The following is a 22730-nucleotide window of genomic DNA, read 5'->3' as shown; positions in this document are numbered from 1 at the left end:
CCATCAGAACGGAACGGATATTAAGGGAGCTCCTTATAGACCTGCTCTAGAACTGAGAATGACGCAGTGCCACTCAGTGCAGTGAGATGCAGGGCTCGTCACATTTGTGGTTTTTGAGAATAATTTAGATCATAATCGTAATTGAAATCTGAAGATATTTTGCGAGATGCCAGTGTCAGTAATTTCTTATGAAATTGTGGAAGAATGACCGTCTCTATGGTCTAGTGGCCAGAGTTTCTGGCTACAGATCCAGCTGTCCCGGCGCTACCAGATTTTCTGAGAAGTAGTTGGTCTGGAACGGGGTCCACTCAACCTCGTGAGGGTAATTGAGGAGATATTTCAAGGAAATAGAAATCTAGAAAACCGAGATTAACGGCCGTGGGGAACCGTTGCGCTGACCACGTGACACCCTCTATGCGCTGAAGTTGGTACGAACTGCGCTGACAAGCGGCGGTCGCTCGGTCGGTATAGTTCGCTTGCGGACTACAGGCCACGGAGTTTGTTTTGGTTTTTGTTTGTTTTACTAATGGAGGAATGTTTCTTCCGTAACGGATTAGACTTTATGTCCTATTTCGAAATAGAACCTATTGTATATGAATTATTAAAATGTTTGTTACGACCCCTCTAACGTGAAATCGACCTATCTCAAGACGTATACATGTTGTCACATGTACGCATGACTGGTATTCTGAGTCCTAGAATCGATTGATTAGATTCATTATGCGTCTCTATTACAATTTCACCTAGTTACAACAGTTCACACATTTGACTCCTTCTGGATAACGAATCTCTCGCTGCGTCCGCATCTTGCACTAGCCTCTAGTCTTCTCTTCTTTACCCTTCTGTATTCTTCTGTCATATTTTGGCTTCTTCTGGTCAGTTCTCTCTCTGAAGTAGGTTCTGGTCGAACCGTATGGAAATCACCTCCTTAAGGGTTCTCTTTTTGCGTCTCCGATATAGCTGTCCATTTCTCTATCCGTTGCCTAGGAGACGTCTTCAGTAGTTCCTCTGTTGTGATTACTGAGACCTTCGCTACTAAGCAACGGCAGTTCTGTTGTTGACGGCGTTACACGGGTTTTCTGGTTCCATACCTTAATGCTTTGAGCAGCCCGTTACAGTATGTTCTGAGGATGACACAGTGCAGAGAATCACTCTGGTACTGCCTTATTTGTAATTGGTTACGACCAGTTCCTTCCAAATTCTTTCAAAACGATGCTTTTCAGTCGCCCTGTACCTACGTTCTGCTGCTGAGATGGTATTATTACATGAATCAGGAAATGAAATTGCGGAGAATTTTTCCAAGAATCACGACATACTTTCTGAGCAAGTTTTAATGCAGATCCATTCTGTACTCAGTACACCAATGAAGGATATCAGAGATTATCGAAGTTAATTCACGAATTAATTAAATGCAGATTTCATACGAGGAATGCTTGTTCCAGTTCAGTTCAGATAATTATGCTTTCCTGTCTTCTGTGTTTTGTTTTGTATGGACGTGAAACTTGCTGCAAGCCTGAGGTAGGAGCATGGATTGAGGGTGTTTGGAAACAGGGTGCTGAGAAAAATATTTGGATTTCACAGGGGGTTCGAAGACTTCAGATTTAGTGATGGAAGGGAAACACCAAGATAACAGTGCAAGTAAATTTACAGAAGTCAAATAGGAAGTACCGTATTTACGCACGTATAGGCCGCACATTTTTTGCCAAAAATTCAAGAGGAAAACTGGGGTGCGGCTTATATTCGAAATCACACTTCATTTAAAAGAAATATATTCATAATTAGTAATACAGGGTGTTCTACTCCTGAAATAATATTCCAAGAAAATTATTTTTTCTATAATTTCTGTCTGAAAATTGTGCTGCGGCCTATACATGCGTAAATACGGTATTTAATGGCAGGGACATTTGGTTTACTAGGCGTAGACAGGAGGATAATATTAAACTGGATCTTTAAGGAATAAGTTTTGGTGGTGTGGACTTCATTCACTTGGTTTAGGGAGGGGATTAATAATGAACTCACGTAAACACGATAATGAACCATTGGTTTCCATAAATCAAAATATCTCTACTAATTTAGCGACCATTAGCTTCTGAAGAAGGTTTACGCGCTTACCAGAAGCGCGTGTTGTTAGCAGTGTTCTTTAGTTGCTACAGAAATATGTGTACGTGTGTTGCAGTCTAACCTGACGCACCTCCCCCGCCACGAGTATGTTCCTGGAGTGGGTATGGGGATTGCCAAGTGCCCTTACGATCCAGCCGACAACTCGACGGCTCTGTGGGTGGAGAAGGGAAACCCGGGGGAGCTGCCCGGCCTCTACAGCGGCACGAACGCAGAGTTCACTAAGGCGGACACAGTTATCTTCCGAACTGATCTTCATAACCTGACCACGGGACGGCGAGAGTACAGCTTCAAGAGAACCTTGAAGTACGACTCCAAGTGGCTGGACAGTGAGTACAGATTTGGGACGTGCTGAGAAGTAGTAGCGGTCAGATGGGAAGCTTAACAGGTGTTTTGTATGTGCAGAGGACCGTCTCTGCGGTCTAGTGGTCAGAGTTCATGGCTACAGATCCAGAGTGCCCGGGTTCGATTTCCGGCGCTACCAGATTTCCTGAGAAGTAGAGGGCCTGGAACGAGGTTCACTCAGCCTCCTGAGGATAATTGAGGAGCTACTTGAAAGGAAAATAGTGGCTCCGGTCTAGAAAACCGAAATTAACGGCGGTGGGGATCCGTTGCGCTGACCACGCGACACCCTCTATCCGCTAAAGTTTGCACTAACTTCGCCGATAGGCGGCGGTCGCTCGGTCGGTATAGTTCGCTTGCTGACTAAAGTCACTGAGTTTTTTTTTTGTATGTGCAGATATGAGTGATGAGAAAGGTAGGAGCTGTAGCACGCACTGGGGAGATGAGATATGTATACAAATATTAATCCGAAAATCCTGAATAAAGATGATACTAAAATAAATTTGGTGTTGCTGTGGATTACGATTCGTTTGGCTTGGGATAGGTCAGTGGCGCGGTTTCTGTGAATTCGGCCATGTACTTCCGGTTCTCATAAGAAAAACAGGCAATTTATTGACAAGTTCAGCAACTGTCAGATTCTGAAGTAGGGTTCTGATCGATAGGGTTAGTTATGCTCTAGGCGAGACTCCCATTCTCTTTAATATTGTCACGTGTTCGGGTTTCCGTGACCAATAATTGTGGATTCTAGATTTGATAATTAGATTTATTTGATGTTACTAACACAATTACACTCGGTTACAATAATTCACACATTCAACTATTTCTGGATGACGAATCCCTCACTGTTGTTTGCATCTTTTATACTTCACTTTTTGGGAGATTTCTCGCTTCTTCTTGCTTCTTCTCTTGGTTCTGGAGTCTCCTCTCGCTTCTGGCTTTCTGCGTCGTCTCTTGGTTCTGGAGTCTCCTCTCGCTTCTGGCTTTCTGCTTCTTCTCTTGGTTCTGGCGATTCCTCTTGCTTCTGGCACCCTGCTTCTTCTCTCGCTTTTGGCTTCTGAACTCTGCTCGCGAATGCACTCTGTTTTATATCTGCTTGGCGTACCTGCTAGGGGACACCGAGTCGAACAATTCATCCCTCCGTTGTCAGGATAACGATCCATCCGTTGCTTTGAGAGTAAACGTTTACCTAGCCGTTGTCCTGAATACATGTTTACAATTGTCACGTAGGCAACGATGCATTCACTGCTCTTATTATAGCAGAAACGTGCCTACCGAGCCGTTGTCTAGCAATGAACGCCCACTCCGACGTCAATATTCCGGTATTTAGGCGGCATGTCTCAATATGTTTTCGATCTCTGCTCTCCGCGAAAGAAAACTTGTACGCTTTTATTTGATTTCTATTTGCCATGAATGAGGCGTAAGGAAGTTCCTAGTTGAATATGCCCCATAGAAAGGAACGCCTATTTAGTCTGCGATGTGACATTCTTGGTTGAATGATTTTCATATTTCCGCATCCCCCCCCCCTCCTTAATATCTCCTGAAGAAAGAAATAAGAAGGATGATTAAAATTACATTGTAGGTATGAAGAGCGGTGAGGCCTGAAGATACGAAATACCGTTGCAGAAATTAATGCTGCTCAATTGGGGGGTGGGGGTTGGTGAACATAATTGAAATTTCCTCCCCCTTCATCCCCTGCATGCATTGCCGTGAAAGAACGTCATGGCGCGCCTTCGTGGAGCCGCAGGGGTTGAGGATGAGCCTAAAAGTCGTGTGTCATTCCCCTGTCTAATTATTCCAGGGCCTCTACGGTCAACAATAGACACTGTAATGTCAGGGGTGGTTGTACCCCCGTCAGAAAACCTTTAAGAGACGCGTAGGGGGGGATAGAAGTTTATAATTTGTTTTATTTAGCACATGGATGGTCGCTTGCTTTCTTTGTGTTGTCGAGCAGGAAGTGTTACGTCCCTTCCACAAATTGGCAATAAATTATTCGTAAGATCCACGGCTGAAGTTTTTACAATTTTGCCTTCCTGCTAATTTAATGACGCTGGACCAGTTAACGTTCTTTGCGTCTTAAGTGACATATCTGACCCCCGCTGGTACTTGATTCCTTTTGTTTTGACGTACCTTCATATTTACATTCTTCGACCATGGTTTAGCTATTTGTGTTCTACATTTCCTCACAGAGTTCATCATGATCATCACCAGCTTCAGGCCTCCTCCGGCTCAACTCTCTTTCCGTCTCTTCCTGGGTCTACCTACGTTCAGTTTTTTCTTATGTGTTCGTAATTGTTCTAGTGGTCAGAGTTCCTGGCTACAGATCCAGAGGTTCGGGTTCGATTCCCGACGCTATCAGATTCTTTCTGAGTGGTAGTGGATCTGGAACGGGGTCCACTCAGCCTCATGATGATAATTGAGGAGTAACTTCAAGGAAATAGCGGCTCCGGTCTAGAAAACCGATATTAACGACCGTGGGGATCCATTGCGCTGATCTCGTCACACACACTCTATATGTAAAAGTTGGCACTAACTTCGCCGACAAGCGGCGATCGCTGGGTCGGTATATTTCGCTTGCGGACTACAGGCCACAGTTTTTTTATATTATATAATAATATGGAGTGTGGCCAGGACATTGTGCACGGGCTTAAAGTGCAAGGCACCAGACATGTGATTAAATATGTCTTTTCTTTTTATTGTAACTCCCCCAGATGCATTGTGTTGTGCTTGGTTTACTTATAGATGGCTCATGTTTTTTATTTGAAGTTTGAGACCAAGTTGAGTTTCCAAAACGTTTTGAATAAAAATTAGGACGATGGGTGTCAAAAAAATAATTGTTATAATATTCTTTTGAACGTTACGCATTGCCTGACGTGTATCTGGTGTAGACGATATTTCAGAAACAGGCTGTACTCCTGTCTTCAGATATCGTCAAATGTAATATTTTCACATATCTTAAGATTTGTAGCGACGGCTGTGATCCAACCCAGGACCTTTTGAATACTAATCCAGTACGCTTTATGTATTCCAACGTGACGTTGGATTTGAAATGAAGCTTACAGCCTCGGGTGCTGCTGGGTGTTACTGTTCTGTCTGGCTCTGCAGAGGATACCCCTGGATCACGTATAAATAACGTGGCAAGGAGACACATTCCTGCACGGGTCCTGACTCACAAAATTGGCTGCGGCGCGTATGGGAAGGTAGATAGGACGATCCATCACCCAGCACGATGTAGACCTCGCCATATTAGTCATTAGCGTTACCACACGACGTGGTATATAGAACAGAATCTCTTCGTTTGCTTTAGAAAGGGCTTCAGACGGGTCGATCCACCCTGTTTTAAATTTGTTTTCGAATTCGTTTAACCTCTTCATTGTTGATGGGGGCACGCGGTAGCGTAGATGGTTGGGGCACAACATTTTTTCTAATTGCTTGTTTTGCTCATATCTCACCGAAGGTTACTTTTCGAATGGCTGTCGTATATACACCCACACACACACACACACACACACACACAGTACACCCTTCAATGCAGGTTCGCAGATTATTGGCCAGTCACCAAATGGTCCATGTTTCTATGTAAATTCTGGACATATTTCGGCCACACAGGGCTGTCATCAAGTGAATGATGATTTTCTTAACAAGAACGAGTTTGGTCTTTTCAAAACAATAAACGTAATGTTGATAGTATTACAACGCACTATAGCAGTTTACGCAAATCATCATACGCACCTAATGATGACCATGTATGGCTGAAACATGTCGTGAATTTACATGAAAACATGGAATAGGTGGTGATTCTGCCATAATCTGTGAAGTTGCATTTGAGACTGTATCGCATATGTAAAAAGTATTCTTTCACAATTTCCTTAAAATATATACATACCGATCCAGACTCGTGACAGGTATTTCTGTTCCCCAAATTAAAATGTCTCCCCCAGTTGGAGTCACATCAGATGTCTAAATGGGTCATGATTTAAGGTTACTTTTTAATCTAAACGTAACAGAGGGTGAAATCCCTGATAGCTGCTGCTGAAGAAGAAGAAGAAGAAGGACGAGAAAGCTGTACACAGAAACTAAATATGATTTTGTTTACAAGTTTGTCACATTTTACAGCTGAATTAGCTTTTTCGCTATTTCATCATCATCATCATCATCATCATCATCATCATCGGTAATCTGTCAAGACGACAGGTCCACATCTCTTCCAAAACAATTTCTCCACTTAATGCGATCTAGAGCTTTCTCCTTCAAATGGCAGTATCATCTTCTGTCCCCAAGGTCATCCAGCATCTTCTTACGTCTTCTGGCCACTTCTATCCGCCCCTCTATCTTTCCTTCAGTAACTTCTTTTAGAAGGCAGTTTCTGCGTAAAACATGACCAATCCAATTAGCCTTCCGTTTTCTTATTTCGTGTAGGATATTCCTCTGCTCACTGACTCTAATTAACACTTCTTCATTTCTCACATAATCGGTCCAACTGATCTTCTCCATCCTTCTCCAACACCACATTTCGAAGCGTTCCAGGTGTTTCTGATCTACTGCCCTAAGTGTCCATGTTTCAGCCCCATACAAAGCAATGCTCCAAATGTAGCATTTCACTAGTTTCTTCCTCAAATTTAAGTCCAATTTGCTGGTAAAAATTCTTCTTCTTGCTAAATGCTATTTTATATAAAGGTAAAAAGAAGGTAAAGCTATCCCTATAACAGGCCATGGAGGACCATAGGGTTGAAAGACATCGAGGCTTCCACATTTTCTAGACAATCGGCTCACAGATGGCGGTGAGGTCAGCCGTACGCGCCAGCCGCCATTTACCCCCAAGGAACATTCCTGGTACTCATTTGTGTTAGAGGCTGAGTCGAACCCAGGGCCATAGTGCGGCTGGAAGGATTAGGTTAATGGAAAAATCCACTTCATCGGGACTCGAAACCGCGAACTTCCATTTTGTAGCATTGTGCCTCGACCATCTACGCTACCGCGTGCCCCTTTCGCTATTTATATGCGAAAATGAGATGAAGATGTTATGAAGTGGTCCGTCATGACGAGTTAACATTACCCGTTTAAAGTGTAGGCTGATTTTATTGCGTCAGCAATGTACAAAGCCCGTAACTGATGGCCAGGTGAAAGGAGCTTCTTGGTTCGCTGTACAAAAGGAAACTGCAAGAAGTTTCCAGCATTATATTCATGCGTCAGTTGTTCGCGTTGCTAAACGGCGGACGCCTTGAAAAGGGAACTTTACACCCAAAATACTACCCTGGACCGGATGCAACATCCATCTCTTCATCTTTGCATCTTCTCTTCATAGACAAGGGGTTCCAGACCATTACCCTTAATGCATTTCGCCCCAGCCATCTAAGGAACATGCCCCAGCTTCAACCAAGCCACACAGTCACGCAGAACCGCCTTAATCTCTTTCTCTCTCTTTCTACCCCTTAAACTACTTCGACTTTATTGGGATAAACTCGCATAACACGTACAAGAATTTCATAAAAGGATTCAGCACTCTCCTTCCACCGCTCTGACTCCAGTGGCACGCTAGAACAAGGCGTCCTCGTCAGAGACGTAGAAATGGGAGATCATTCATGAGAAATTCGCGTCTCCTCACAGCCACCCTGTCCCTTTCTTCTCTCAATAGGAGATAGCGAGTAAAAGACTCCCGACGTAGGAACAAAACGGAGAGGAAATTAAAGACGAAAAAAAAAGAGAGAGCGAATGACAGACAATATGATGCGATAACTACAAAGCAGAAGTGAAATTGAAAATTGAAAAGGTAGATACCTCAGTGAAGAATGGGAAACGTGGAAGGGGGCTCAGTTCCAACTTGAGCGTGATGTATGTTCAGAACCCACACAGCAGCAATCCTACGCTGTTACGTTCCTAACACCGCGTTTAGCAAGACCAACACTGTACAGGATTTTGGGGGTTAAGGGAACTGCGACATCTGTTAACACTTAACGAGTTGACTGTTTCTTTCACTAAACTCAAGAAATACATAACAAAAACAAAACAAACTCCGTGCTGCTTTTACCGGTTCTCACGGTCTCTTCGCTTGTGGATTTCTTATATTTTTCCTTCTACCCTGAAGATGGAGGCGATACATTCCTCCGAAACGTCGGTTAACATATACACGGTGCCAAATCCCAGAAGACTGCTTTCTTCATAGTCACCGCCGTGAAAGCCTCAAATATTACTCCGTGGTTTTAGTCCTCAAGTGAACTATACCGACCGAGGGACCGCCGCTTGTCGGGGAAGTTAGTGTCAACTTTAGCGGATAGAGGGTGTCGCGTGGTCAGCGCAACGGATCCCCACGGCCGTTAATTTCGGTTTTCTAGACCAGAGCCGCTATGTCCTTGAAATCGCTCCTCAGTTATCCTCACGAGGCTGAGTTTACCCCGTTCCAGACCCACTACTTTTCAGAAAATCTGATAGCGCCGGGAATCGAACCCGGACCTCTGGATCTTTAGCCAGGAATTCTGACCACTAGACCACAGAACATTCTCCATAAAATACAAGTATAAACAACTTTTGCATTAAGACACACTGCTCCTGCCGGAAATCGAACCCTGGCGGTCGAGTTCATAGATTGTCTCTATATAGTAAATTGTCCCTGTGCTTAACTAATTAAGCACTATGCCACGAAGGCGTATGGAGGAATGGATGTATACATCCACATAGATCGTCCCTATATCTACTGAAAATAATTGGTTAGAAGATTTTATCTTTGTACCTCAGAAAAGAAAAGAGTAATTGGAAGCCTGTACTAAAGATGAAAGGAACAATTCTGAATACAAACCTTTTGCTGAACTCGGTCTTATAATGTTCACAAGAGCACGCCAATTTTGAGGCCCCGTGTTTCATTTCGTAACGAGGTAGGGATTCTGCGGCGAGGGGTCTTCTGTCCCCGTCCAACCTCCCGTGTCCACTATCTCCTTATTCGAAACACACACGTACCTATCGTCCATAACTACAAGTCGTCCCTTTTATCCTTCAAGGTAAGTTAAAGCTATCCCTGTAACAGGCCTTTGAGGCCAATAGGTTTGTGAGACGTCGAGGCTCCCACATTTTCTAAACATCGGCTCACAGATGGCGGTAAGTTTGTCAGCCTTACGCTCCGGCCGACATTTACCCCCAGGATGATTCCTGATACTCATTTCTGTTAGAGGCTGAGTCGACCCTAGGGCTATAGTGCGGCTGGAAGGGTTAAGTCAATAGAAAAGTCCAACGACCTAATCGGGAATCGGCCCCGCGATCTTCCGACTTGTAGTATTTCTTTTTATTATTCACATAGTGGGAGGTGAGTCCAGCTGAGTCCACTCAGCACGTCAGCGGCTGATTGGCCTATTTTAACTGCCCCGGATGATTCTGACGATGGAGAATTTGGTGGAATGAAGATTAGCAGGAGAAACCGAAGTACTCGGAGAAAACCTGCCCCAGCGTCACTTTGTCCGCCACAAATCCCACTTGACCAGCCCCGGGCTTGAACCCGGGCAGACGCTGTGGGAAGCCAGCGACTAACCGCTTGAGATACGGCGTGGCGTGACTTGTAGCATAGTGCCTCAACCAACTACGCTACCGCGTACCCCTTCTCCTTCATCCTTAGGAGATATTATTAAAAATAAATTGTAAAGGAAGCAGCAAGACGTAAAAAGCATAGCCACGTTCTTTCAAAAGTTTTACTTCATTTGTAGAAGCTAAAATGTTGTTCTTCCTCCTTAAATTTGAAAGCGATGTTAGTCGAAGTGCCTGTTATGTTTCTCCCTGCTCCATAGTTCTACCAATTATGTCGAAAAGTTATTAAATGGAAGTTAATTTAATGCCTGAAGACTGCATTAATTCGCGTGCGCTTTCTCATTCAAAATTTGCATATTTTAAATACAGTAGAAGGGAAAACCACACCAGCCGATGTGCATTATGGGAATAATATGTATGGTAATGCAGCGCAATATATAGGGGGCAATTTACCCTTTTTTGTGTGTTGGAGAATATTTTAAGAGCCCACTTCATGCTGGAACCCACTGTCCAGACACTGTTAAGGCCTCTCCGTGCTGCTGTCTGAAGATAACTTTTTAATAGTTTTAATATCACCAAAAAATGACGATGCTGTATGATTTAGTATGAATGCAGCCCCCAAAGGACAGACGCTCAAAACAGGCAGCCGGCTGGTTTACGAGTCGGAGACACCTGAAAACAATTGCCGCTTGTGTCGTGATGTTGCCAACTCAAACAAATCGTAATTGCTACGCAACCCCACGCTTCTCTGTGTAATAAAGAAGTAGGTACGGTAGAGCGAACCCCACACTCGACTTGCTTGCTTATTATGACGCCCCAGGCTTATAACTCACGTGCCCACGGTAGAACAGCGGGTAGAAACCAACGTTCGCAGCAATAAGGACGCGTCAAGCGGGATGCCTATGTCTGATTCCGCAGAGGATATCAGTGTAGATAATGCTTATTATATTCCATTCAACATACCTCTATTTCCGGCAGATAGAGTCTGCTCCTAGGGCCACCTGTTTCAGCACGTGTGCGATTTTCAGGTAAGCATTTTAGCTACAATTTACAATTATATTTTCATATAAAATGGTAAAGCCGATCACTGTGGCCACTTGGTCTAATGCATGAACTGTCTTCGCTTTATCGAACGCTGGGGTCATGGGTTCGAATCCCACTCGACACATGGATTTGTGTGTGTACGTAGCGGCCTTGCAACGGGCTGATCCCCCGTCAAAGGCGTCCTACCGTCTGTGTAAAATAGATTACGAAACTGAAAAAGAGGCCAGGGTCCAATAAAGGTCTGCAGAACCACTGATTAATAAAATGAATGAATAAAAAGGTAGAAGTATTCCCAGTGCCGATCACGGTGGCCGCGCGGTCTAAGACATGAACGATCTTCGCCAGCTCAAATACTGGGGTTGCGGGTTCGAATCCCACTTGAGGCATGAGTGCTTCTCTGCGTTTATTCTGTGTTTGTATTGTAGGTAGCGGTCTTGCGATGGGCTGATACCCCGCTCAAGGGGTTCTACCGTCTGTCTGTATGATTAAGAAACTGGAAAACAGTGTTCCAAGATTCATCGTGGACCGTAGCGGTCACAGAGTAGATTAGTAAAGTTGTTTCTGTGCTTAATTAATTAGGAACTATATCATGAAGACATATGGGGTAGTGGAGGTATAGCTCAACAATTTTTGACTTCGGTACTAGATAGAGGTGAGTGGTCAACTTCATGCCCCGGCCGCTTTACCTCCCCCCGGTGAAAGAGCCCCCCTGTAACCATTGTATATGAGGCTGGGTGAGCCTCAGAGCCGGTCTGGTCGCCGTGGAGAAGAGAAAATAGTGACCCTGCAGGAATCGAACTCCTGCCATTCAGCCTGTAGCCCATCATTATACTGACAGAGCTATCCCTAACTCTTCTCCTTCATATACCTGTACTTTTCCATTTAAACCGAGTGGATCCACATGTGTGTAATATCCTATATATATATATATGCTACATACCAGTGGTTCTCAGACCGCAGCCCTGTAAATTCTTTTTTCTATAAGACGAGGGACCAGTACGGGGCCACGGCCCAGCAGTTGAGAAACACTGCTATATATTCGTACTATAATGGGTTGGTACTTTATCTGCAATTTATAACACAATGGTGGATGCACTCGGTTTACACCGAAAATTTACGATTTTATAGAATAATTACAACTGAGAACTGGCCCTGAAGATGACGCACATGTGCCGAAACATATCATCCTAGACAACACTCTACCTGCTGGAAATTTTGTTATTCGGACATGAACATAATACATAGGCCTATTATATATTGCACTTTATGCAACAGGATGCAAGAAAATGTGATGGATGCCAATAGTCCTTGACTGGTTACCCTCTGAAAATGGGTAAGAAGTGTAAAATTGCCCCCGTACTCATTTGCATAATTAAGCACCGCTCCAAAAAGACTTACAGGTATAGCTCCACCATTCTTGACCTCGATACTAATATATATGTGTTCTAGTCAAGTGCACTGACCAGTATATAGGACCGCCTCTGTGGTCTAGTGGTCAGAGTTCCTGGCCACAGATCCAGAGAACTGGGTTCGATTCCCGGCCCTGCTAGATTTTCTGGGAAGTAGTGGGACTGGAACGGGGTCCACTCAGCGTCATGAGGATAATTGATGAGCTATTTCAAGGAAATAGCGGCTGCGGTCTAGAGAACCGAGATTAACGGCTGTGGGTATTCGTTGCGCTGACCACGCGACACACACTATCAGCAAAAAACTTGGCACTAACTTCGCCGGCAAGCGACGGTCGCTCGGTCGGTATAGTTCGCTTGCGGACTAAAATCACAGAGTTTGGCAATTATATAGTCGGTTCAGGCCCATTTCCAACTGATGGATTGATTGCAAGTGGACTTGTTATGCCTCAATCCCTTCGTGTGTTATGCACATGGCGTTGTATCAAGATGTTTCAAAATTGGGCTACTCTTATTGATCATCATTAAATTATTCATGTTGCTTGCCTGTGATGATGCCCCCAACTTGTTTCCTTACAATAATGGTAACACTAACGCCTCTCTCACGGGAGGCTGTTGACAACGGTAGCACCGCAGCAATACTGAGAAAATTGCTTAGATGTAGTAGTTTCTGCCCCCCCCCCATAACTCTTAAATTCATACCGCTCATCCATTACACCATTCAGAATGTTCTCGTCTTTTCTGTCACCAATCAAAATGTTCCTGAAATGGGTGGCAATGATTTTTATTTTGCTCTTCTCACATCTTCTCATCCCTGAGGGACCTGATGACCAGCTTTAGGGGTCCAGCGTTTGAGATTAACTCTTTTCAAATAGACCCAACAGAGTAAGTATCTCTTACCCCTTTCGGAAGCGTTGTGTTCTTTGGAATACCGGACGTTGGACGAAGTTCAACCCCAGTGTTATTCAACATCGTCAGAACCCTTTAGAATATTTCGATTGGTTTCCATTTTCTCGCTTGCCTTAATTTCTTTTATAATTTTTTTTGTGGTATATTTATATTCCATTTGTCCATGAATAGTGCATCCGTGCTTTAAACATCTAATTATATAATTATAACGTGCTATGGAACAGAGTCCAGCTTGAGAATCTAATAATCTTTCATGTACTGATAATTTATAGATCAAACATGAAGGTAAAAGAAAGTTGAAACTATACCCGTAACAGGCCTTGAAGGCCCATAGGGTTGTGAGACATCGAGGCTCCCACATTTTCTCTAGACAGTCGGCTCACAGATGGCGGTAAGGTTGTCAGCCGGCCGCCCTTTACCCCCCCAGGAAGATTCCTGGTACTCATTTCTGTTAGAGGCTGAGTCGACCCCAGGGCCATAGTGCGGCTGGAAGGATTAGGTCAATTGAAAACAAATCCACCTCATCGGGACTGGAACCCGCGACTTTCCGGCTTGTAACCTAGTGCCTCAACGAACTACGCTACCGCGGGTGTTTGATGCTTTGATAGCACGTAAGTCGAAAGATTTGTGGGGCATGGCAATCAAGACAACTAACACACAATTTTTGTATTTGAGAGGCACTTGGCTGTCTATATATGTATACATCAAACATAAGAAGTATTAATTGTAATTGATAAGCATGTCCTTATACAGTAGCACGTATTGAAAGCATGTGAAACATGAGTTTTTCATAAACGACTGCGCCCGTAGTCAAGACATTTTGAAGCCCGGCTTCCTTATCATGAACTATAGCGACTTGGTGTAGTAAGTTAATACAGGCTGCACCTACGGTTCAGGAGAGGGTTGTGTCTGGCGATCAGTATTCCACGTCACGATGTCGTAGTAACATGTAATTGAATTATTGCACGCCACGCAGGGACTTGCAAAGCGAACCCTTCAGTACCGAAACGCTCTCTGTTTGCATACAGCGCACAGGTTGCTATCTCAGTCCAGTCACACCACAACCTCCAGGGTGACGTCACACGAAAATAAAGTTTAAACTCTCCAATGTTCATAAAACATACAAGACATTTCTTAAAGAACTACGGGCTGAACCGCCTGGGTTCGATTCCTAGCAGTGTAAGATTTTCTCTCCTTCACAGCGTCATGACAGACTCTTGGGCCCACCCAGCCTCATATCCAATGGGTACGGGGATTCTGTCCCCAGGGTAAAGAGACAGGGGCGTGAAGCTGACCACCTCAATCTAGTGCTGAGGTAAGAAAGGTGGAGCTATAACTCCACTCCTCAATATGTCTTCTTGGAATGTACAAGGACAGTTTTACCTTTATTTACCACACGAGTTCATTTTCCTGTGCCCCATTAACATAAATTGATGGCTGTTTCCCTCAGCCTATTCGAGTGACTTTAGCGGATTCGGCATTGTGGATGGTCTCATTCCTGAATGTACATACAATGAGTCCGCAAGCGAACTATACCGACCGAGCGACCGCCGCTTATCGGCGAAGTTAGTGCCAACTTTAGTGGATAGAGGGGGTCGCGTGGTCAGCGCAACGATTCCCTCGGCCATTAATTTCGATTTTCTATACCGGAGCCACTATTTCCTTGAAATAGCTCCTCAATTATCCTCACGAGGCTGAGTGGACCCCGTTCCAGACCCACTACTTCTCAAAAAAATCTGGTAGCGCCGGGAATCGAACCCGGACCTCTGGATCTGTAGACAGGAACTCTGAACACTAGACCACAGAGACAGTCATCGCTGAATATACGGGAGTTAGAAAGAACGACGTCTGGGTGGCTTCCTGTGGCATAACATTTATGCCAAATTTCGTGAAATCGGTCAAATGGATCTAAATTTAAAGGGGAGCAGGGACTCATGAACACATACAGGTTTTTTGTTTTACTTATTGGCTGCCACAAGATGTAAGCAAAATGTTACAGAGACTAGTTCGCTTGAACTAACAATCTGTTTTAATTTGACACTAAGTTACTAAGATTATATGAAGTTAAGTTCGCCCATCGGATCCCTTAATTGTTGGGCTGCTTGGCTAGTTCGTAAGGTTTGGTCCGTTTGAGTCGCCTGGTTAGGTTTCCCACATTTAGGAGCCTGGACGCTTCTTCATTGACGTCTTGTCGAAGTCTGTTTTCGTGTGAGGTGGCGTATCTTGCAATAATGGATGCGACTGTTTCGACACCGAGGTCTCGATGGAGGTCCCTGTTGCGTACATACCAGGGCGCATCTGCTATGCGTCTTAGTTCTTTGTTCTGGTATCGTTGGGCTTACAGAATGATTAGATGATTTATGAATTACTTTTCCTTCCTTTAAGAATTGTCGCCCTCTATACACACACATACGTGTAACCGCCGTCTTATGTTTTTTAATTGCTAGTGGGGTGTGGCTAAGTCCCTTGTACTGCGGCCACTTCTGGCCTATTGTACCGTCCCCAGATGATAGGTGAGGGTGATTGTGGAGCAGTTGGTGGAATGAAGGTTGGCGCGGGAAAGTACTCGGAGAAAACCTGCCCTAGCGCCACTTTGTCCACGACAAATCCCACTTGACCAGACCCGGGGTCGCACCCGGGCCGCCGAGGTGGAAAGCAAGCCACTAACCGCTTGAGCTATGGCGCGGCCCAACCACCGTCTTAAATACAACACACATTTTCATCTTTCATATAAAATTATTTGAAAGTGTTTCAGCCTCACTTGGCCATCATCAGGTGTTTACTTTGCTAAAATGTTGCACTCTTTGTCTTAGTATGTCGCATAATTAATTAATCCGTACACGTACAGAACAGACCGAATTATTAGCACGGAATTCATATCCACACACTATGGCAACAAACAGAACACTCACACATGGCAACCACATGCAGCGCAGCTGAATCAGCAATTTTATGGTTTCTTAAATATTGTTTGTAATTAAAAATAACGACACGTTCACATGCGACATACTTAGATGAGAGTGCATCAGTAAACACCTGATGACGGCCGAGTGAGGCCGAAACATGTAATAAGATATATGACACAAGAAAACAGGTAGATTCTAAAGTGTTCTGTTTAAGATGGTGGTTACACATATGTACAAAATTTCTTTAAGAAATTGAAATAGGCTATAAAATGGCACTAATACACCAGAGGATGTGTGTTGATGCTCCGTGTCCACACACAGTTTTATCATTTTATAGGCTGTAGAATATTAGTACGAGGTTTGTACTCGTAGTTCCTTCTTTGCTGTCCACCTGGACGCTTATACGCGTAATGTCAGTGTGTTTACTATTTGTAAGATTTGAGGTTTTCAATGCGGTAACTATGAAGAATGCTGTCCTCTGGGATGTAGCGCCGTGTAGATATTGTGTTAACCGATGTTCCTTCGAAACGTCGGTTCACACAAGATCTGCACTGCGCCACATCCCAGAGGACGGCATTCTGTTTACTTTTTGTTCGTAAAACTATTCCTTGGCCTACTTCTAGAAGTTCAGCCGTGTGTGCCATGAACCCCCCCCCCCAACTGTCAGCCGTTCTCATAAAAGTCTTCAACTATTTATTTGTTTTGTGGATTGTGTTGTTACATATCTTCCGTTTAGGTTATCAGACTCCATGTAATAACATCGCCATGAAAGCTCAAGGTCTTTTCGCAACTATGCGTGAGTATAAATTGCTGTCATACTATGAATTCACTTATCTTGAAACATGTATATATCATCTGGGTTCTCTGTGCCGCAGTTTACGTTAATAAAATTAAGTTTAAACTGCAGAACTACACACTATGTATCAGATGGAGATTAATTACGGTGGATGAATCTTGTAATTTAATTATTGGTGCGTTATAACAAGTCACTTTATTGTCGCCATATTAATCAGTTTGTGTGCAAGGTGCCTCTTCCGTATATTTACCGGTCTGGAAATACCGGCGCACTCGACCGTATTCCTCCGCCGTGCAAGTTCTGTGTACGACTAACTGGATTTCCAAACTCTTTCGAAAATTTGTTCAGATCTGAACAATCTGAGATTCCCACAGCGGTGGTTGTGAAGACTACTATATCCTGGGATATAACGCCATGTAGCCCGTTGAAAGTCTACCTACTTTTCGGAGGAATATATCACCTTCATCCTCAGGGTCGAATAAGCCGAGCAGGATAGCGGCATGAAAGCAGATAGCCTGGAATTGACTATATAGGAAGAAGGAAGGAAATAGAAACGTGTATCTTACTTCGCAGTGGCTCGCCATGGGACAGAATGAAACTGCTGAACACCCAGACCACCGAGCGACCCAATAGGCGACAATGGTAGGAGTTTTTATGGCCCTGTAAAGGGGCGGTTTTGTTGGTCTATGAAAAAAAAATGGTGTAAGGATGTTTTGGGCAGGGAACCGACGTGTCAAGCGAATGAGCCGCCGGCATGCGCGGGAAAGGGGCTTAGGGGGCAGAGGTAAAGCAAGCCGGGACAGCAGGGTGGAGGCTCATGAGTAACCTGACGAGGGCAGTGTGTAGAGTATCAACTTGGGGCACGGCATCCAGGTACACCACAGCGCCATCCTCTCCATCAAACCCAGATACAGGGAGGCGATTGGTTATTGAGCTTCAGCCCGACAATATGACCAGGGAGGCTGGCTTCTCTCTGAGCAAACCATGGAAACCTCACATCTGCTCCATGAAAGGTCGTAGGAATCCTCCATCACATGACAGAGGATCTGGGTTCTCTGCGGGGTCTGGCAGGTCCGTGCACACTTCCCTTATCGTGGCACTCACCAGCCTCCACCCTGATGACCCGGCTTGCTTTCGCCACCCCTGCTCCCGTCATCCCAAACGTCGGTTCCCTGCCAAACACATCCTTACAAGTTCCCCTTTGTCTTTTTCCTATACCAGCAAAACCGCTCCCTTTCAGGGTCATCGTAACTCCTGTTCTTGTGTCCTATTTTTTCGTTCGGTGGTCATGTGAGAGCCCAGCGGTTTCATTCTGTCCCACGGCCAGCCTATAGAAACTGAGGTCCTGTGTCTTGCTTGGCTTATTCGACCCTGAAGATGGAGGCGACATATTCCTCCGAAACATCGGTTGACTTTCAAGGGGCTACGCGGCATTATATCCTAGAAGACTCTTCTTTTTCAGAACTGTTTTAACTTCGTGCGCTTGGTTTGTCTTGTAGCATGACATTTGGACATTACAGGTCACATGAAGCTCTATCACAGTCTTTTGTCATGCGCTGAAGCAACTCAAATAATTTTATGTTGCCGTGAAAACGTCCAGAAATTTCGGAGACTGGGCTGAGTCTTTTAACTTTTTCCGCCTAGTTATGAATATTGTACATTCACCAAAAATATAGCTAAAATACTCCATCACCTCTTTGACGTCTGAAAAGATTATAACCTTTTACTTATCTTCTTGCTGAATGTATATAAAAATTGTTGTCTTTAAACTAACTAAAGCCCGGAAAAGTACACATTAGACGAATTTAAAGGAAACAAGCTTAAACCCTTGTTTATATCGATATTATTGGATTCTGTTGGCGATAAAGAGGTTTTAAAATTATGAGTGAATGTGTGATGAATGTATCTTAGTGATTAGGCAAAGAAACGAACATGCATTTCTCCATTATTAATCATGTAACTGAATAATTCAATATAGTAGAGCCTTTGCTTGAGAAACTTATCATAATACCTCAGTTGATTAACATCAAATTGGGTGTTTACTACCGTGTACACAAATAATACATCGCTGGGTCGTGTTCTTGGCCAATTAAATCGAATTCACACCTCCCATGTCCCGTTTCTATAAGGTCTATCCCATTTACGCGTAACTCTCCAAACCGTTCTCTTCCCTTTATATTTTCCAACTGGAATGTTGTATTCGCTTGTTATGCCCCCATGCCTACTCTGTATCTCGTGTAACCCATTCTCCTTCTTTATTTTGAGCTAAATAAGACCTATTTGGCGAAGAGAACAAATTATAAGGCTTCCAGTAACGTAATTTAATCCATAAAACAAAGTTATACGTAGCCATAGTAGAGTGACCTATCGTAAAGTTTCTGTGTTTAATTGAGCATCACTCCATGAAGACCTTTGGGCAAGTACAGATATAGCTTCACGCTCGGCGTAAGAACACGTGACACCCACTGGATAGGAAGCCGAGTAGAACCTAGAGGCGATTTGGCCACTGTGAAGACAGGAGAAATCTCTGCGCTTGCTGGGAATTGAACCCTGATTTCCCTATTGTCCATCCCCTAGCTAATCCCCAAAGTGACTGAGCTATCCTTGCCCCTACATGGAGCTGTAGTTCGGCAGAGTCTAAGCATTGTCCATTGACAAACAGTAAGCTATGATAACTGTATGGACGGAAGGGAGCAGTTTGCAATATTTTCAGCCAGTGCATAGCGTAACTGGATGATTGTGGGTCAATGGAAGTTTTAAGATTGAACGAGAGGAGTTACTCCGTGGCTTTTAGTCCACAAGCGAACTGTACCGACCGAGCGACCGCCGCTTGTCGGCGAAGTTTTTCTTTAAATTCGCTTAGTGGGAGTGGAGTCCAACTGGGTCCACTCGGCACGTCGGCCACTGATTGGCCTATTGTAGCCTGCCCCGGGTGATTATGATGATGGAATGAAGATCGGCAGGGGGAACCGAAGTACTCGGAGAAAACCCGCCCCAACGCCACTTTGTCCACCACAAATCCCACTTGACGAGACCCGGGATCGAACCCGGGTCGCCTCGGTCGCCAGGGACTAACCGCTTGAGCTATGTCGCACCTCGTCAGCGAAGTTAGTGCCAACTTTAGCGGATAGAGGGTGTCACGTGGTCAGCGCAGCGGATCCCCACGGCCGTTAATCTTGGTTTTCTAGAACGGGAACAAGAGGAACACAGTGGCATTTGTTTTCTGTTCATGAACCTTAGTACGCGTGTTTAAACAGTTGCACCGTGTCCCTGTATGGGGGATCTGTGTGTGGAAGCTGCGTTCATTAAGTTGATGTGCTTTGTAGATTATGTGGAATTTTGCTTTCTGTAATGCGTGGATAGTATTTATATCCCTCCCTCGCCTCACGTGTTCTCTTACCTTCCATTTTTCGTTTCAGCCCTTGAATTTCTGTTTGCACGAGCGCACTAAAACATTATTCTAAAAGTGGAACCCACTAGAGCATTATCGTTGTTAATTCTTTTATTTCCCGAACACCGGAATATTTTCTACTCCACCGCTCCCATGCTTCTTCAGTGTAATGAGAAATTCAAAACAATTTGCAGTCGTTGTTACTGTTGTTGCTACACTCTCTCTTCTTTCCACGTTATTCGTTATTTTCATTTTGCTGCGTCCATGTTGTGCCCCCCCCCCCATCGTGTGTAGTTCTCACTAGTCGGCCGTATGTCCCTTCTGTTGGTGAACAATTGCCTGAAGATGGCCTTGTAAGGCCGAAGCATATTGCAGTTGAAGGTGATTTTAATTAAATTTTAAGATAAAGGAGCGATTGTGAACAGGTTTGGGATGCATTGGAGGCGGATATGATGAACGAGAGATACAACAATGCAACAGAATGCTGAAATATAACATTATTGTCTTAATTAATTTACAATAAACTATTTCATATCAAGCTCAACTCTTGTTGCTGCTGATGATGAATATACCGAGGTCTATAAGTTCGAAAATTTATATGTATCACGTAATTAACTAACGCAACAAAATACGAGTACTTAAATACAACATTAATGATTACCGATAAAAAAAGTAAAAGTAAATCTATCCCTGTACCAGGCCGTAAAGGCCCATAGGGTTGTGAGACGTTGAGGGTCCTACATTATCTAGACAATCAGCTCAAAGATGGCGGCAAGGTTGTCAGCCTTACGCGGCGTCCGCGCTTTACTTCCAAGGAAAATTATTTAATTAATTCCTGGTACTCATTTCTGTTAGAGGCTGAGTCGACCCCAGGGCCCCAGTGCGGCTGGAAGGATTAGATCAATTGAAAAAATCCAATGACTTCATCGGGACTCGAACCCGCGACATTTCGGCTTGTAGCATAGCCCCTCAACCAACTACGCTACCGCTACCAATAATATACCGATAAGAATCTGGATGGATTTTATGAGTGAATAACTTTCGTAATTTTCGCTTATCCTAACGATACGTTCTCTTATCCATACAATGTTGTATTAACAGATTCGCATTTGACGTGTATCTCCTTATTCCCTGTTATTTTTGTGATCGTTTCTGCTTTCCTTTCAACATGGCGCCTTAAGGGTAAACATGGGGTATGATCATATAATAAGAGATTGCCTTCAAGTGCATAATCAAAGTAATTACAGCTCATATGGCAATGCTGACGGTTTCTCTGTCACATCGTCCGAGTGAGCTGCAACCTGTCTCTTCTCTGTGTGATGTTCATGTTTTGTAAAGTGGAAACTTTGAGTGTTCCCCTTCATCTACCCTGAGCCTCGTTCGCTTTTAATACAGTTAAACCATTGCGGCTTGCACGGACTACCGTAGTAGAACCCACTGATGAAGCCTGTGTATATGAGAGGTATGGATGTTGAAAAGACGAACTGGAAGATGAATATTCTGCTCTTCCATCACTTTGATTTGATTTGCGTTTCCACTCACTGAGGAAGATTCCTTTTGCACGAGTTGGTGTCAAAGGATTTTCCGCGAAGTGGAACCCGCGCGAGGCCGGCTTACTTTCCTGTCTGAGGCGGGCGGCGGGGGGCAGTGCAGGCGCCGAAAGTGCTAACTGGCGTAAATGCACGTGCGCTTCGGGGCTCTTGAGAGGGGACGTAACTTTAAAATTGCTTGCAGGTTCAGATATCGCGTGTTGAGCAGAGTTTGGATTGTTGCCCCTTTAGATGACGTTATAAAAAGAAAATTATGTTTTAATGGAAACCTGGACGGAACTTTCGAATGCGCACGCGCACATTAGACCGTGGCGTGACAGATCGCTTGAAAACTCAGCTTGACGAAGTCTTATTAAAGAATTGGCTCACTTCGAAAAAATAGTGACTAGTTGTCACACTATTGTTGTTATTGTTTTTATTATAACGGAAATATTGTTGCTGTGACTGCTGATGGTGGCTTCACTACCGTAAAGAAGAGAAAGGTTGAGAAATAAAGTTCTAGCATTTCCTCGCATTCTCTTGAGAAAAATAAACAGTTTCTGATTGTAAAAATCGTCAAAATTAAATCTGTTTTTGTCTCTCGTTTTGACCACAAATATATTGAGAAATCATTATTAGATCGATCTATTGATTGATCGTGCTGAATACGGCCCATTCCAACGCGGTCATTTCTGGTCTCCTTATAACATTGACTAAAATACCAGCTCGACGTTATAAACAAAATTTTTAATAATTTTCTGCTGGGGATTATACGGTTCTTGT

General features: G+C 44.0%; 1 protein-coding gene across 1 annotated transcript in view; it reads left to right on the top strand.

The window, feature by feature from the left end:
* LOC111875426 (semaphorin-2A) overlaps positions 1-22730 on the top strand; it is a gene marked incomplete at its 5' end in the record, with an annotated part of 143794 nt that overhangs the window by 93344 nt on the left and 27720 nt on the right. The window contains 1 exon segment of the mRNA XM_023871670.2: positions 2177-2447. Within this exon segment, the coding sequence (XP_023727438.2) occupies positions 2177-2447 (271 nt within the window).

This window comes from Cryptotermes secundus, unplaced genomic scaffold, assembly GCF_002891405.2.
Source record: "Cryptotermes secundus unplaced genomic scaffold, Csec_1.0 scaffold115, whole genome shotgun sequence".
In the NCBI taxonomy this organism is placed as follows: domain Eukaryota; kingdom Metazoa; phylum Arthropoda; class Insecta; order Blattodea; family Kalotermitidae; genus Cryptotermes; species Cryptotermes secundus.
Note: the sequence above shows the minus strand (reverse complement) of the source record. Positions and strands in the feature narration are given on the sequence as shown.